Genomic DNA, 17,057 nt, shown 5'->3' with positions numbered 1-17,057 from the left:
TGGTAGTGTGAATTGTGAGGAAGATGCTAGAGGTTGCAGGGTCACTTGGACAGGTTGTGCGAGTAGGCGGATGCATGGCAGATGCAGTTTAATGTAGATAAGTGCGAGGTTATCAACTTTGGTGGTAAGAATAGGAAGGCAGATTATTATCTGAATGGTGTCAAGTTAGGAAGAGGGGATGTTCAACGAGATCTGGGTGTCCTAGTGCATCAGTCACTGAAAGGAAGCATGCAGGTACTGCAGGCAGTGATGAAAGCCAATGGAATGTTAGCCTTCATAACAAGAGGAGTTGAGTATAGGAGTAAAGAGGTCCTTCTGCAGTTGTACAGGGCCATTGTGAGACCGCACCTGGAGTACTGTGTGCAGTTTCGGTCTCCAAATTTGAGGATGGATATTCTTGCTATTGAGAGCGTGCAGCGTAGGTTTACTAGGTTAATTCCCGGAATGGCGGGACTGTCATATGTTGAAAGACTGGAGCGACTAGGCTTGCGTACACTGGAATTTAGAAGGATGAGAAGGGATCTTATCGAAACATATAAGATTATGAAGGGGTTGGACACGTTAGAGGCAGGAAACATGTTCCCAATGTTGGGGGAGTCCAGAACCAGGGGCTGCAGTTTAAGAATAAGGGGTAGGCCATTTAGAACGGAAATGAGGAAAAACTTTTTCAGTCAGAGAGTTGTGAATCTGTGCAATTCTCTGCCTCAGAAGGCAGTGGAGGTATTCTCTGAATGCATTCAAGAGAGAGCTAGATAGAGCTCTTAAGGATAGCAGAGTCAGGGTCATAGAGTCATAGAGTCCTACAGCACAGAAAGAGGCCCTTCGGCCCAATCTTGTCCGTGCCGCCCGTTACCAAACACAGTCTAATTTTAATCCCATTTTCCCGCATTTGGACCGTAGCCCTGAATGTTGTAGCATTTCAAGTGCCCATCCAAATGCCTCTTAAACGTTGTGAGTGTTCCCGCCTCCACCACCACCCCAGGCAGTGAGTTCCAGACTCCAACCACCCTCTGGGTGAAAAAGTTATTTCTCACATCCCCCCGAAACCTCCCTCTCCTGACCCTGTATCTATGTCCCCTCATTGTTCAACCTTCCACCAGTGGAAGAAGTTCCCCGCCATCTACCTTATCTATGCCCCTCATGATCATGTACACCTCGATCATGTCCCCTGTCAGCCTTCTCTGCTCCAGGGAAAACCCCAGTCTGCCCAGTCTCTCCTCATAGCCGAGGCCCTTCATCCCTGGCAGCATCCTGGTGAATCTCCTCTGCACCCTCTCCAAAGCTATCACATCCTTTCTATAATGTGGTGACCAGAACTGTACACAATACTCCAGCTGTGGCCTCACCAGTGTTCTGTACAATTCCATCATTACCCCCCTACTTTTATATTCGATGCCCCGGCTAATGAACGCCAGTAACCAATATGCCTTTTTAACCACCCTGTCCACCTGTCCTGCTGCTTTCAAGGACTTGTGTACCTGTACTCCAAGGTCCCTCTGTACCCCTGTCTTCCCTAGGGTCCTTCCATTCATGGTGTACTCCCTCTCCAAGTTATTTCTGCCAAAGTGCATCACCTCGCACTTTTCAGGATTAAATTCCATCTGCCACTGCTCCGCCCATCTGACCATCTCATCTATATCTTCCTGCAGCTTGCAGATCCCTTCCTCGCTATTCACCACCCCCCCTACCTTTGTGTCATCTGCAAACTTGCTGATCATGCCCTGTACGTTGACATCCAGATCATTTATGTAGATTACAAACAGTAAGGGACCCAACACCGATCCCTGCGGCACCCCACTCGACACCGGCCTCCAGTCACAGAAGCAACCTTCTACCATCACCCTCTGCCTTCTGTCACTAAGCCAGTTTTTTTAATCCATTTTGCCAAGGTGCCCTGGATCCCATGGGCTCTTACCTTCTTGACTAGTCTCCTGTGTGGGACCTTGTCAAAAGCCTTACTGAAATCCATGTATACCACATCCACTGCACTACCCCCATCTACCTCCTTGGTCACCCCTTCAAAAAATTCAATCAAGTTAGTCAGACACGACCTTCCCTTAACAAAGCCATGTTGACTATCCTTAATTAACCCTCGATCCTCCAGGTGAAGACTGATTCTGTCCCTCAGAATCTTTTCTAGCAGCTTCCCCACCACCGATGTCAGACTCACCGGCCTGTAGTTCCCAGGTTTATCCCTACTGCCCTTTTTAAATAATGGCACCACATTAGCTATCCTCCAGTCCTCCGGTACATCCCCTGTTGCAAGAGAGGCTCTGAAAATTTGTGCCAGAGCCCCCGCAATCTCCTCCCTTGCCTCTCTCAGCATCCTGGGATACATCTCGTCAGGGCCCGGAGACTTATCCACTTTTAAGCCTGCCAGAACCTCCAGCACCGCCTCCCTGTCAATAGCAATATGCTCAAGAACATCACAACCCTCCTGCTCCATTTCTAAGTCCGCATCGCCCTCCTCCCTCGTAAAAACAGATGCAAAAAATTCATTTAAAACATCTCCTACATCCTCTGGCTCCACACACAGCTTTCCACTATGGTCCCTGATGGGCCCCACTCTTTCCCTCGTTATCCTCTTACCCTTGATATACTTATAGAACACTTTGGGATTTTCTTTTATTTTGCCCGCTAGTGCTATCTCATGGCCCCTTTTTGCTCTCCTAATTTCTTTTTTAAGAACCGCCCTACACCTTCTGTATTCCTCTAATGATGCCTGTGCCTTAAGTTCTTTATGCCTTCCAAAAGCCCCCCTTTTTTTTCGAATCAATCATACTATATCGTTCGACATCCAAGGTTCTTTGGACTTGTTTGTCCCACCCTTGAACTTTAGGGGAACATGCTTCCTCTGTACTTTTTCAATTATTCCTTTGAATGACTCCCACTGTTCTGATGCGGTCCTCCCCACGAGAAGCTGATCCCAGTCCACCAGGGCCAACTTCTGCCTTATCAGATTAAAATCGGCCTTGCCCCAATTTAGAAATTTTCCTCTTTCCCCTGGTCCCTCTTTATCCTTTTCCATTACCACCTTAAATATCACTGAATTGTGATCACTGTCACCAAAATGCTCTGCCACTGACACTTCAGCCACCTGTCCGGCCTCATTTCCCAAGATTAAGTCCAATACCGCCCCCTCCCTTGTTGGACTTTCAACATATTGGCTCAAAAAGCCCTCCTGGATGACCCTTAGGAACTCTGCACCCTCAGGGCCCTTGACACTTTGGCTATCCCAATCAATATTCGGGAAGTTGAAATCCCCTACTATTACTACCCTGTTGTTTTCACACCCCCCCGAGATTTGCCTACAAATATGTTCTTCTATTTCCCTCTGACTGTTTGGGGGTCTGTAGTATACACCCAGTAAGGTGCATGCCCCTTTTCTATTTCTCAATTCCACCCAAATAGCCTCATTTGAGGAACCCGCTAATATGTCATCCCTTCTTACAGCAGAAATAAATTCTTTGATTAATACTGCAACACCCCCTCCCCTTTTTCCCTGCTCTCTGTCTCTCCTGAAGATTCTATATCCTGGAATATTGAGCTGCCAGTCCTGCCCTTCCTTCAACCATGTTTCCGTAATGGCAACAATGTCGTACTCCCATGTGTTCAGTAACACCTTCAATTCATCCCCCTTGCTTCCAATACTCCTTGCATTAAAATAAATGCCGTTCAGACTTGCCCTACCCCATTGTGCTGGGGCATTCTTGTTCTGCCTCCCAATCTGACCAGTTGTTTCCTCTATATTTTCCTTCTCCTCACCCCCTATATTAGCTCCATGCTGTATCCCAACCCCCTGCCAAATTAGTTTAAACCCTCCCCAACAGTGTTAGCAAACCTCCCCACCAGGATATTGGTCCCCCTCTGGTTAAGGTGGAGACCGTCCGGCCTATACAGTTCCCACCTTTCCCAGAAACAGGCCCAATTATCCAGAAAAACGAATCCTCCCCCCTGCTCCAACTCCTGAGCCACACATTAAACTGCTCTATCCTCCTATTTCTATACTCACTAGCTCGTGGCACAGGGAGTAACCCAGAGATTACAACCTTAGATGTCCTACACTTCAATCCTCTACCTAGTCCTTTTTTTAACTCTCTTCCTAGCCCCCTAAATTCTCCTTTCAGGACCTCTTCCCTTATCCTACCTATATTGTTGGTACCTATATGTACCACGACCTCTGGCTCCTCTCCCTCCCCTTTCAGGATATCCTGGACATGCTCAGACACATCCCGGACACCGGCACCAGGGAGGCAAACCACCATCCGGGTCTCCCGACTGCGTCCACAGAATCGCCTATCTGACCCCCTCACTATAGAGTCCCCTATCACTATCGCTCTCCTCTTCCTTTCCCTACCCTTCTGAGCAACAGGGCCGGACTCCGTGCCAGAGGCCCGGGCACCGTCGCTGCCCCCAGGTAGGCTATAATCCCCAACAACAACCTAAACAGAAGTATTTATTGCCAAGGGGTACAAGGGGTACATCCACTGGGGTACTCTCTCGTCCCTGCCTCTGCTCCTTGCCCCTCCTAACCGTGACCCACTTGTCTACCTCCCGTGGTCTTGGAGTGACCACCTCTTTATAACTCCTCTCTATATGGGGATGGGGAGAAGGCAGGAACGGGGTACTGATTGAGAATGATCAGCCATTTTCACATTAAATGGTGGTGCTGGCTCGAAGGGCCGAATGGCCTACTCCTGCACCTATTGTCTATTGTCTATTGGAATGATACATACATTTCAGTAAGGCTGTCCTCACTGCCATGTGCCATCTGTTCCAGCCACCACATATCGGTCGCATCCGAACCAGGATAAGGACAACTCTGCCACTGGATATCAGGCGACTCTAGCCTTGGGAACTAAGCTGAGCACTAATTAAGAATGATGTTGCACAACTCGGTCATCATAGACAATAGACAATAGACAATAGGTGCAGGAGTAGGCCATTCGGCCCTTCGAGCCAGCACCACCCTGTTCTAAGTTCAGCCCCCTGGTGGAAATGACACTTTGTTTTTGTGTCTGGTCACCTTGGAGCTAAAGCAATGCTTAATGCTGGTGGAGCGTTTATTACATACTGATTTAAGGCAGGTCCTTGTATTCATACATCAGATACAATTTTTAATTAAAGTTTTTTTTCTCTTCAGGTAAGGCCAAGGCGTATAGTTGAGCATCGTCATTTGTTTAACACGGCATTATTTTTACGATCCAGAAATCTAAGCTGTCCAAGAGCTTTTCTTTCAAAGGCCACTACTCTGGCTGAGATGTGCTATTTTAGTTTGAGGAGTACACAGTTCTCTTGGAATTGTATTAACCTCCACAGACGACAACAATCTCTCCTTTCAAGAATAGAAAAGTCCTTCACTATCAATTACATGTTAAAAAATCTGCAGTTGCAGTTCCAATACCCAGATAGGTAACCCTGTGGATTGACTTAACATTATCCCTTCAATCAGCATCCGTGTGTGTTTAAGGTCACTGGTAATGCTCCTGCATTGTCAAAACTAATATGTGTAAGAAGGAACTGTAGATGCTGGTTTAAATCGAAGATAGACACAAAAAGCTGGAGTAATTCAACGGCTAACTAACTAACCCGCTGAGTTACTCCAGCTTTTTGTGTCTATCTTTGTCAAAACTAATCCCCGAGAGAGGATGAAGCCAATCTAGCATTGCAGGAGAAAAAAAAGCAAATGCTACATACTCTTCAAGGAATGATTGAGGTCATTATGTCCCGAAACATTTTGAAACTGTAATGGTATGACCAGTGACATTTCTTTTGTTGAATGACAAGGTGTTCTCCATTCTACTCCAGTCTTAAATGTAAAAAATATGAATAACTGAGGCAGTAGCATTGTGTGCTCACTGGACATTTACTGGTATTCACACACCAGAACACGGTCATATTGAAAACCCAACCTTGAAGGACTTGTACCTGATCTCTCGTTTCTCCTGCAAGCACACTGTCAATTCCAGGATGGCCCTTGCCCGTTCACTGGGAGATAAGATCACCAGCTCAGCAACAAGCTCCTTCTTTTCTGCATAAATCAAAGAAAAAATATTTATTTCCTTTCACAAAGTCAGGTTTTCACATCACATTCTTTCCTCAAATCGTGTAATTGACGATATTTACCCAGCACATCTGAGTTTTTGAACAAATGTTACCTGAATTCATTCTACACACCTTCTCTTTCTTCATCGCTCAGCTCATGTTCCAGTGTTAGATCCTGTGCACTCACACCAGCCAAGTTAGCCATCCGCTTTGCAACACCAATACTTCTGCGCCTCTTCCCTGATAAAAACACACTGCATCAGAAATTATTCTATCGATTCAATTTATTTATTTCAAACTATCTGAATAACATTCTCCTGATGTATTGGAATGGTTTACCAGTGATCTGGAGAAACTTGGTCTGTAATCTGAGGTCACAGAACCTCAAATAAACATCAAAATACCCTTTAAATATGATGCGTATGTGGCTTCTATCACCATTCTTGATAGTGAATTCCAGATCCCTATGGCCCTCTGAAATAAGTTTCCTTGTCTACTGTCTAATCCTTTCCTCCTGATTTTTGCTTCTTAGCAATGGAACCTTTTTCTTCCTATTTATCCTATCTAAGCTGCTGATAATGCAATACATGTCTCCCTCCAGCAATCTCATATTTCAGGGTAGCTTCCCTTTCAGTGTTTATGACCATATCACACAATGAATGTAACATGAGGCAAGCCCACTTTTGGTTGATCGGTTGATCACTTTTGGTTGAGTTCTCCCTAACTCAAATGATGTCTTAAACGTTAACAATATAACGAGAAAAATAACTACCATCACTCAGAAATCTATCATTAATTACCTCTCCACTGTGATTCATCAAATTCAGACAAATTTGAGAAACTGATTTCATCGATATTTATCGTTTGGTGACTCTTTGGCCTTAAATCTGATCTGGGGGTCTTTCTCAATGCATCTTCCTCTACTTTGCCTGGTGTCTGAGGAACATCTTGTGGAGGTGCAAACGCTTCAATGGATTTGTAATCTGGATATGTTTCTGTAAAATAGTGGTAGAAAAACCTCACCACTGCAACACAAAGTTGCCAGAATTGACGGAAACATTGGCAAAAGGTCGTTTTTTCTCCTGATGTATTCCATCCCTCAACTTTGTCTTCCAATGGCAATCTCTCTTCCGCCACCACAGTCTCAGCCATTTTTTCTACCTGTACTCTAATTCCACGGTTGGCTTGGCTCATTTTCCTCACTTTCTCTTTCTTATATTTATTTATTCGTTATCTCTCCACGTAGACGCCAGATTCAAAGAAGAAACATCCACTGAAACCTACCCTACCATTTTTACTTTTGTCTCGAATGGCTTAAGGATACTTTCTTCCATGTTGCATAATCTCTGCGATAATAATTTGCAAAGCCTATTGTAATTAACAAAATTGGAGAGAAATGTCCAATTATTCCAAGAAAAAGTTGAGTTCTATAAAAAATGTTATAAGAAAACCTAAAAGAAAATCTCAATTTGTCAGCAGATTTCTAACATAATAACATAAAGTAGCTAGTTAATTGTCATGGTACTTCCTCAAAATGTCTTCCTGCATTCTAAAGAAAGATCAGTTAATAAATCATTTTAAAAGTACACATTACAAACGTTCTAGAATCACGAAGGCATAATATTCAGATTTGAAACAGTCCCCAAACTAATGAAGTAATAATGTTCAAAATCATGGACGCATTCTAGCAGACAAGTCTTTGGAACACGTGTATTCTCTGTGCATTCTAATTAATTTCACATGAATTCCCACCCATCAAATACAGCATTCCAATTTTCTGCTTAAGTATAATTATTTATTTTATCAAAAAGGTGATCACAAGTATCAATCTATTTGGAGTAGGCAGACATCTCTGGTTCAAATTGGCTATGACCTTACAATGAATGCTTGTCAGGGCGACATAGAATCCCAGATGCTAAACTGAGTAACTCCCAAACACTGGTGCAGGAAGAAAGGACACAATTTAGTGTCCTTAGCAGTTCTGACTTTGGTCAGGATTGATCCAGGGGTTTACTTTATAATTCTGCCTTTTCGTCATATTTCATAATATTTTGATTGTCAAAAATCTATTCCTCAGATTTGAAATTAACATTTGCATTCATCATGTGTGAGAAAATTCCAAGCCTATGACCATCACATCATTATTTAAGATATCTATCCATGCTGTTTACAATATTCCCGAACTTTGGATTCATGAATCTAAAAATGTTCTTGCTCGTCTTTTGGAGTGATAAAAAAGCGTTCCGCATTGCACTGCCAGCATTTTAAAATACTGCAAGAAGGTCTGGATATTTTATAACAGTGCAGACTTTTTTGTTGAGAACTTTGCCTTTATGTCACTGAAAATGCAGAAATAAGGAACTTCCAAAGAATGTTGTTCAGCAGGTGGCACCTAGTTATGCATTTGTGAAAGTGTTTCATTTGTCAGAGAGACCGATATGGGAGCCGTGGGTTCTGGAAAAGGATCACCAATCTTTCAATGTGCAGTTAGCCTACAAATTGTAGGTGTGGAGTCACGTGTGGCTGCGCCTAACGGCTGCGGCTCTCTGGCAGTCTGTTTGTCTTTTTTCCTTTTTTTTTTGTTTGTGCGTCGGTGTTGGGATGGTTTTTGTTTTTGTTTTTGGCTGTGTATGTGTGGGGTGGGGCGGGGGGCGGTGGGGTGGGGTGGGGGAAACCTTTCTTTTTTTAGGTCTCTTCCCCGGGGCACGGCTCAGCCGCGGGACCTTCCATCGCCTGCGGGGCCTTCCATCGCCCGGCGCGGCTCGGCCGCTGGACTTAACATCGCCGGCGTGGCTCGGCCGCTGGACCTAACAGTGCCCGGCGTGGCTCGGCCGCGGGGCCTTCCATCGCCCGGTACGGCCGCGGGACGTTTCAGCGCTCGGTGCGGCTCGGCCGCGGGGCCTTCCATCGCCCGGCGCGGCTCGGCCGCGGAACGGTTTAGCGCCGGCGCGGCCGCGGGGCCTTCCATCGCTTGGTGCGGCTCGGCCGCGGGACGGTTCAGCACTCGGTGCCGCTCAGCCGCGGGGCCTTCCATCGCCCGCGGGGCCTTCCATCGCCCGGCGTGGCTCGGCCGCTGGACTTAACATCGCCGGCTCGGCTCGGCCGCGGGACTTAGCAGCGCCCGGTGCGCCTCGGCCGCGTGGCCTTCCATCGCCTGGCGCGGCTCGGCCGCTGGACTTAACATCGCTGGTGCGGCTCGGCCGCGGGGCCTTCCATCCCCTTGCGGGGGCTGTGCGTGTCGGTCGCCTCGGTAGGGGTCGAGCTGCCTGTCCGTGGGCGTGGGGGGGAAGAGAGTGGAAGTTTTGTTGCCTTCCATCACAGTGAGGGGGTGTTTGGAGTCACTGTGATGGATGTTTGTGCTGGGGTCGTGTGTCCTGTGTTCTTTTCTTTTTTGTTGTGTTCTGTGACTGCTGTAATTTCGGTACCGAATGACAATAAAGTTCTGTACTGTAAATGTACGTTACGTGAATCTGTGTAAAGTGCTTGTCTGTGTGCATGCATGGATGTTATCACATGACTATTGGCAATGTCATTCACTGCTGGGTGATCATAATGGAATAGGGAGCCATGTTGTGAATAGAACCAGCTGCAAATCTTTGTAGAAGCAAGGTTTCAAAGTTAAATGAATGTTAGTTTCACATAAAACGCAAGTGCTAAAGTATCCTCTGATACCAAAGTTATATTTGGACAGCATTGTTTATCCAAAACTGCCAACTGATACAGTGTGGGAAATTCTGCCACAGGTATGACCATATATTTATTAAACTTTGGGAAATTAAAATTAATAATACTTACTTGGCTCCAGGTTTGAAATTTGAATATTTCTTTCGAGGCTGGGAATGGATGAAGAATCTTGGAGATTACTTCCAGAGTACGTTGATGAAATAGAGCCATAGGAATCATCTGCAATGGGCTCAAACCCTGCATTAACTATCCAATGGAAACAGCAAACACCACAATTGTAATTAATTGCAGAACATAAGCTCTAATGGTTACAGTAATCAAATAATCGGCAGGGCTCTTCAGCAGAATACAGAAACTTTTCCATTGTTACTTTTATTCTGCAGTTCACTTAGACTCGACCCAGCGATTGAAACTGGTGTACAGCTTTCAATGATGAGGATGCTGTAAATGCCTTCATTAATTAACAGCATGAAACTAAATATATCAAAATCTTTTCAGAATAAGGATTTTTGTTTGACAGTCTCTGTTCATGGGACCTTCTCAAAAGGATTTATTTTCTAAAATCCAAACCCATCGAGTCCATGCCAAGAGCGAGCTGCTCACTTCCTTATCATTCAGATCGGTTTATTTCACTAACAAACTGAGATTTTCTGTCTAAAGGAGCTAATTGTGAAGTTCTTGAAAACAATTATTTTACGTTATTTTGTAAGAAAGGACAAAGATGTAATAGTTTTAAACTATTCAAAGGCATTTTTGTATTGAAATGCCTATCATCAATGAAGCATTTTGAAAGTCCTACCAGTGAAGAATGTTTCCTGTTACTGTGGCCATGAGGAGAATTAGCAGGTAATCTCTGCACAAAGGTGTCTTACAAACAGTAATGATCTGATCGATAATGGGAAGGCTTAAATGCTACCCTCAGTAAATCAAAATCTTACTTTAAATGTGTAGGAAGGAACTACAGATGCTGGTTTACACTGTTTACACTGAAGATAGACATAAAATGCTGGAGTAACTCAATGGGATAGGCAGCATCTCTGGAGAGAAGGAGTGGGTGATGTTTTGGGTCAAGACCCTTTTTCACCAATCCTTCTTATGTTAAATGTGTTGATTAACTTCAATATTCAATGACATTCAACATTAATGTTCAGAAAATTGCATAATGACCGATGAGATCAGGAACAGTGAGAAAGTGACAATTTTCATGGGAAACCTTTTGAACGTGAAAACATTCCACTCCTCGAAGAGGGCAGCGCTCTAGTTACGGATCCTTTTGAAAGTAAGTGAAGCCTTGACGGCTCAAATGGTCTCGACTGCTACAAACCTTAAAAGGTTCTGCAAATTAATTTGCCATTTAGATATTTAAGCCGTTTTAATTGAAATCCTTTCATTTTAACTATTATTTAAAATATGTGCACAGTGCAAAACATTTGCTATGTTTTCCAGTTTATTCTATCTCACCCTGAATGACCATTTAATGGCTTATTTAATTTGGCAAAGCTCTCTCTTTTTGACAAAAAAAAGGTCAATCATGTCATGCAAGACACTGAAGATCATTCAATGAAGAACCTGTTACTCATTGAGCTAGCAGTGCAGCAAAGATCAAATTCAGGTATTCAGTAATCGTTCTTAGATAATACACAAATTGGTGCCGGTGACTGATACCATTCAGAAGGTAGACACAAAATGCTGGAGTAGCTCAAGGGGACAGGCAGCATCTCTGGAGAGAAGTAATGGGAGACGTTTTGGGTCAAGACCCTTCTTCAGACTGACGTCAGGGGGGATGGAGATACATAGATAAGGAAGTGCGAAGGTGTGAAAACAGGGCAAAGGCAATGGAGATCAAGGAAAATGTTGAATAGATCATTGTTAGCTGGGAGAAGGTAATGACAAAGCACACAGAGATAACGTAGTCGGAGACAGAAAAACTGGTCGGAGAACTGGGAAGAGGGAGGGATGGAGAGAGAGAGAAAGCAAGGGTTACTTGAAGTTAGAGAAGTCAATGTACATACCGTTGGGGTGTACGCTGCCCATTCAGAAGGCTTTGGTTGAAAATTCTCACACTTTCCCTAGTCCAGATGTCATTAAACAATAAAATGCAATTTTCAATGCACAATCATTGCCTTAAGCATTCACTGATATTTAGTAATTGGCCAAATGACACAGAATTATGACTATGTTGTTCCAATGAGTGATGCATAAAAATACAAAGTAAATGCCTGTAATGCACATCAATATTTAAAGATAAATTCCCATTCCAAAGAATAGGTCCAGGTAATACAACAAACATACCATATCCAGTGTTATTCTCATTTGCATTCATATGATTGAATGGAGGTGTTGATTCACTGTGTTCTCTACCAATTGTTGTCATTTGTATAATCTCTGGCTGTCCATTATTTCTCCAAACAACTGATGACTGAAACACATCCCGCTGGTAGGAAGATGGCAGTGGAGTTGTGCGGACTGTAGATCGCCCCTGTGTACTGAGGTAGCAGGAAACAAAAACTGTCAGAATGCTGTACTGCTAGAGGATTCATAATGGAGTTTGCTTTATATTAGGTTACATGAACAGGAAGGATTTAGAGGGCTATGCAGGCAAATGGGACAAGTCCAGTATGGCAACTTGGTCGGCTTGAACAAGGTGGGCTGAAGGGCCTGTTTCCGTGTTGTATAGTTCCATCATTCTATGACCTTCTGACGTTCTTTGCCGATGTGTGCAGGTCCCAATTTAAAAGCAAGATGAGAGACCTCATTAATGAACCCAAACTGCTAGTTATTAAACATGTTTTGAAAACAAATTATTTATAGATTAGTTATGGCAAAAGATTACAAAAGATCTTTCTTGCATCTTAGCCTTTTACAAGATGTTTCTGCCTGTACAAAGTTAATTTAAAATAATCCATTTACTTGTTGTTAAAATATACTCAAATATATCCACATCTTTGGGAAGTAAGGTGAAGTAGATATTAAAGAAAATTATGCTACTTCTATACAGCATTGTATTTTGGACAATAAGCAAACTGAGACATGAGAGACGACAACTCTCAAACACCTCTTCCTACCTATCCCTGGACCATGACACCTCACACTCTCTCCATCTCCTCGATAACTTCCGGTTCCCAGGCCCCCACTCCCTCATCTTTACCATGGATGTCCAGTCACTCTACACTTCCATCCCCCACAAGGATGGTCTCGAAGCCCTCCGTTTCTTCCTCGACCGTAGAACCAGCCAATCCCCATCTACCAACACTCTCCTCCGCCTAGCAGAGCTGGTTCTTACCCTCAACAACTTCTCCTTTGACTCCTCCCACTTCCTCCAAACCAGAGGCGTAGCTATGGGCACTCGCATGGGCCCTAGCTACGCCTGCCTCTTTGTCGGGTACGTCGAACAATCACTGTCCCGGGCGTACACCGGCCCCATCCCTGAACTCTACCTCCGCTACATCGACGACTGCATTGGTGCTACCTCTTGTACCCATGCAGAACTCACTGACTTCATACACTTCACCTCCAATTTCCATCCTGCCCTTAAATATACCTGGACTATCTCCGACATCTCCCTCCCGTTTCTGGACCTCACCATCTCCATCACAGGAGACAGACTAGTGACGGACATTTACTATAAACCCACTGACTCGCACAGCTATCTGGACTACACTTCTTCCCACCCGGTCCCCTGCAAAAAGTCTATCCCCTACTCCCAATTCCTCCGTTTTCGTCGCATCTGCGCACGGGATGAGGTGTTTCACACTAGGGCTTCAGAGATGTCCTCGTTCTTCAGGAAACGGGGCTTCCCCTCCATTATAGATGAGGCTCCCACTAGGGTCCCTTCTACATCCCACAGCTCTTGCTCCCCCTCCCCCAACTCGTAACAAGGACAGAATCCCCCTCATTCTCACCTTCCACCCCACCAGCCAGCGGATCCAACAAATCATCCGCCGACATTTCCGTCACCTACAACGGGACCCCACCACTGGCCATATCTTCCCATCCCCTCCCCTCTCTGCGTTCCGCAGAGACGGTTCCCTCCGTAACTCCCTGGTCCACTCGTCCCTTCCTACCCAAACCACCCCAACCCCGGCACTTTCCCCTGCAACCGCAGGAGATGCAACACCTGTCCCTTTACCTCCCCCCTCAACTCCATCCAAGGACTCAAACAGTCTTTCCAGATGAGACAAAGGTTCACCTGCACCTCCTCCAACCTCATCTGTTGCATCTGCTGCTCTAGATGTCAACTTATTTACATCAGCGAAACCAAGCGCAGGCTCGGCGATTGCTTCGCTGAACACCTGCGCTCGGTCCGCATTGACCAAACTGATCTCCCGGTGGCCGAGCATTTCAACTCCCCCTCCCATTCCCAGTCTGACCTTTCTGTCATGGGCCTCCTCCAGTGCCATAGTGAGGCCCACCGGAAATTGGAGGGACAGCATCTCATATTTCGCCTGGGCAGTTTGCAGCCCAGTGGTATGAACATCGACTTCTCCAACTTTAGATAGTTCCTCTGTCCCTCTCTTCCCCTCCTCCTTCCCAGATCTCCCTCTATCTTCCTGTCTCCACCTATATCCTACCTTTGTCCCGCCCCCCTGACATCAGTCTGAAGAAGGGTCTCGACCCGAAACGTCACCCATTCCTTCTCTCCCGAGATGCTGCCTGACCTGCTGAGTTACTCCAGCATTTTGTGAATAAATACCTTCGATTTGTAGCAGCATCTGCAGTTATTTTCTTATACCATATATGAGAAATCAGAGACTCCAGATGCTGGAATCTGGAGCAAAGACAGTGCTGGTGGAACTCAGTGGGTCAGGCAGCATCAGTGGGGGGAATGGACAGATGGCATTTTAGGTTGGAATCCTTCTTCAGACATTATTTCTTGATTAGAAATAAACATCATTTCTGGATTTCCCTCAAGATCACAGTAATTATAAAACAAACACCTGAGAACTGGTGTAAACGTCACACTGCAAGGCTAACCACCAGAATTTAAAACACTCGCCTGATAAACAACCGCACCATCATTTCAGTGTTAATACGGTTTCTGTCAATCTGTATTTGGTAGCTATCAAGTACAAGTGACATACATTACGTTTCTTAAGCAGGAAAGCCTATGTTTAACAATCTCTACTTTAAAATCCAATTGCCATTGTGAAACATGTCTACAGCTTTCCACTGCACACAAGACTGATAAAACAAACAATTACATATAGAATACAACTCACACTCATTTTAAATAATTAGAGTCAAGGAGGAAGTTGAGGCTATAATTTAATTGATGTTCAGGCCAATTCGGGATTCTTGTAATACAGTGTGCAATGTGAACTTCCCTATTAGGTTTCAGTGTGACAATATACACAGTTCATGTTTTAATTATTTGAGTTTTGTTTATTGATTTTAAGTCCCTTTAAAATGTTTTTTGTTTTATTTTCAATAGTTTTTGATTGCTACTGAATCGTGAAGAATAGTCTGAAGCATTCCGAATGACAAACACAATTCTAGGCCTTGGCGGTACCATCCCACCGAGCAGTGACTTTCTCAGTTTAATGAGTGTTCAGTTTTGGTTTGGCCCTAATTCCATTTGACAAGGTCCTCTCTGATCTGGTCAAAGCCAGTCTTCCACATTATGGATCCAAATCAGGTAAAGGTGGGGGCAATCCAGGTGTTAAATGTACGTAACAAGTCTCATTTGGAGAACTTGACTGCATGCAATCTAATAAATTATAATGAAATGTGTTTTGAATCCAGAAGCCATCTCTTGTGAAGATGTAAACATTTGTGATATAATTTGTCTGAAATGTTCCCTTCAAACTTGCTTAAAACGAGAAAACTCTACGTGTTGTTGTCACGGATCTAATTTGCAGATTTTTAATTACACTTGCACATCAAAGTTGATTAAGATAAAAATAAAAATGGTATGTTGCCACACATCATGACCAAAGACTTAATATTTCCTCAAATTGAAGGCAGCTGACTTGGCTCAGTGATGGTCTCTGTGGCAGGAGATTGTGCACTCAAGTCCCATTCCAGAAATTTGAGTACATGGTCTAAACAAGGACTTTAGTGATGAGGGAAAGTTGGTAGAGAGCAAAGGATAACATGTAGGGTACAGGAAAGAAAGAAAGAGACAGAAAGAAAGTGATGGAGGGTTCAGGAGATTAAACTAATAGTAAATACTGTTGGCTACTTGAATGTATCAGTGTGGCTTCTAAAGTTACCATTTCTTACACAGCTTCTTCCACTTATCTCACTCTATGATCTCTTGACCTATTGCATCTGAATTCCCTGATCCAGTTACGCCCCCTCTTCCCTCGCCTGTGGTTTCTTCTTCCTGCCTGCTATCAAAAGATCACCTGGAATTTGCCACAGATCTGTTGTACTTCGTGGTCCGGTACTTGTTGTACCTTTGTTGTGACTCTGGAAGGACCACGAGTACACATGTTTAAGATGTTATCATGGTGGAGCTTAACTCCAGGCTGTTTATTCCAAGGCCGCCTGGATCCAGAGTGACCGCCTAATCACACCCATCACTTATATACACAGGCATATAAAGTGGTTCTTGGATACACAAAGTAGTCCCAGCAATATCACAACATCCCCCTTGTCTTATATATTACAACATCCCCCTTGTCTTTTATAAAATTGTTTTCTTTACCATTCGAGGGCTAAAATATATTTAACAAACAAAACCAAAACACCATTGCTATTTGCAAACAAACCAATAACACAACTAAACACAATTAAACACAATTGCTTTTTTCGCCATCATAGTGGTCACTCCTCTGCGGAATTTCACTCATCGCCGGGTGGTCACTCATCTCCGTGTGGTCACTCCACAGATATATACATTTATACAAAAGCATAAAATATAATACATTAAGCTTTCATTACACAGATCACTACACAGGTCATTAAACACAAAATATTCATTTTGTTCCATATCTTCCCCTCAAGAAGACGTGCTGTGTAGATCAAACGTAGTGTAGGCTCTAGATGCTCCAACACCATGATTTGCCTGCCACTGCTGGCCTCCCACTGCTGGGCTGGCACTGCTGGGCTCCCACTGCTGGGTTGGCACTGCTGGACTCCCACTGCTGGGCTGGCACTGCTGGGCTCCCACTGCTGGGCTGGCACTGCTGGGCTCCCACTGCTGGGCTGGCACTGCTGGGCTCCCACTGCTGGGCTCCCACTACTGGGTTGGCACTGCTGGGCTCCCACTGCTGGGCTGGCACTGCTGGGCTCCCACTGCTGGGCTGGCACTGCTGGGCTCCCACTGTTGGGCTGGCACTGCTGGGCTGGCACTGTTGTAATCGCGGTGCGATCGCGCCTCCGCT

At 44.6% G+C, this 17,057-nt stretch overlaps 1 protein-coding gene across 1 annotated transcript in view; it reads right to left on the bottom strand.

Annotated features, from left to right (window-relative positions):
* The window catches only part of tmc5 (transmembrane channel like 5), a 63,171-nt gene that overhangs the window by 37,924 nt on the left and 8,190 nt on the right, over positions 1-17,057 (bottom strand). Inside the window, exons 2-6 of the mRNA XM_078418396.1 lie at positions 12,022-12,215; positions 9,841-9,975; positions 6,846-7,040; positions 6,178-6,285; positions 5,929-6,031 (exon numbers count right to left, since the gene is read on the bottom strand). Coding sequence (XP_078274522.1) covers positions 5,929-6,031; positions 6,178-6,285; positions 6,846-7,040; positions 9,841-9,975; positions 12,022-12,215 — 735 coding nt within the window. The remainder of the gene's footprint in view (positions 1-5,928; positions 6,032-6,177; positions 6,286-6,845; positions 7,041-9,840; positions 9,976-12,021; positions 12,216-17,057) is intronic.

Source organism: Rhinoraja longicauda, chromosome 21, assembly GCF_053455715.1.
Source record: "Rhinoraja longicauda isolate Sanriku21f chromosome 21, sRhiLon1.1, whole genome shotgun sequence".
Taxonomy (NCBI): domain Eukaryota; kingdom Metazoa; phylum Chordata; class Chondrichthyes; order Rajiformes; family Arhynchobatidae; genus Rhinoraja; species Rhinoraja longicauda.
This window is presented reverse-complemented; position numbering and strand designations above follow the sequence as displayed.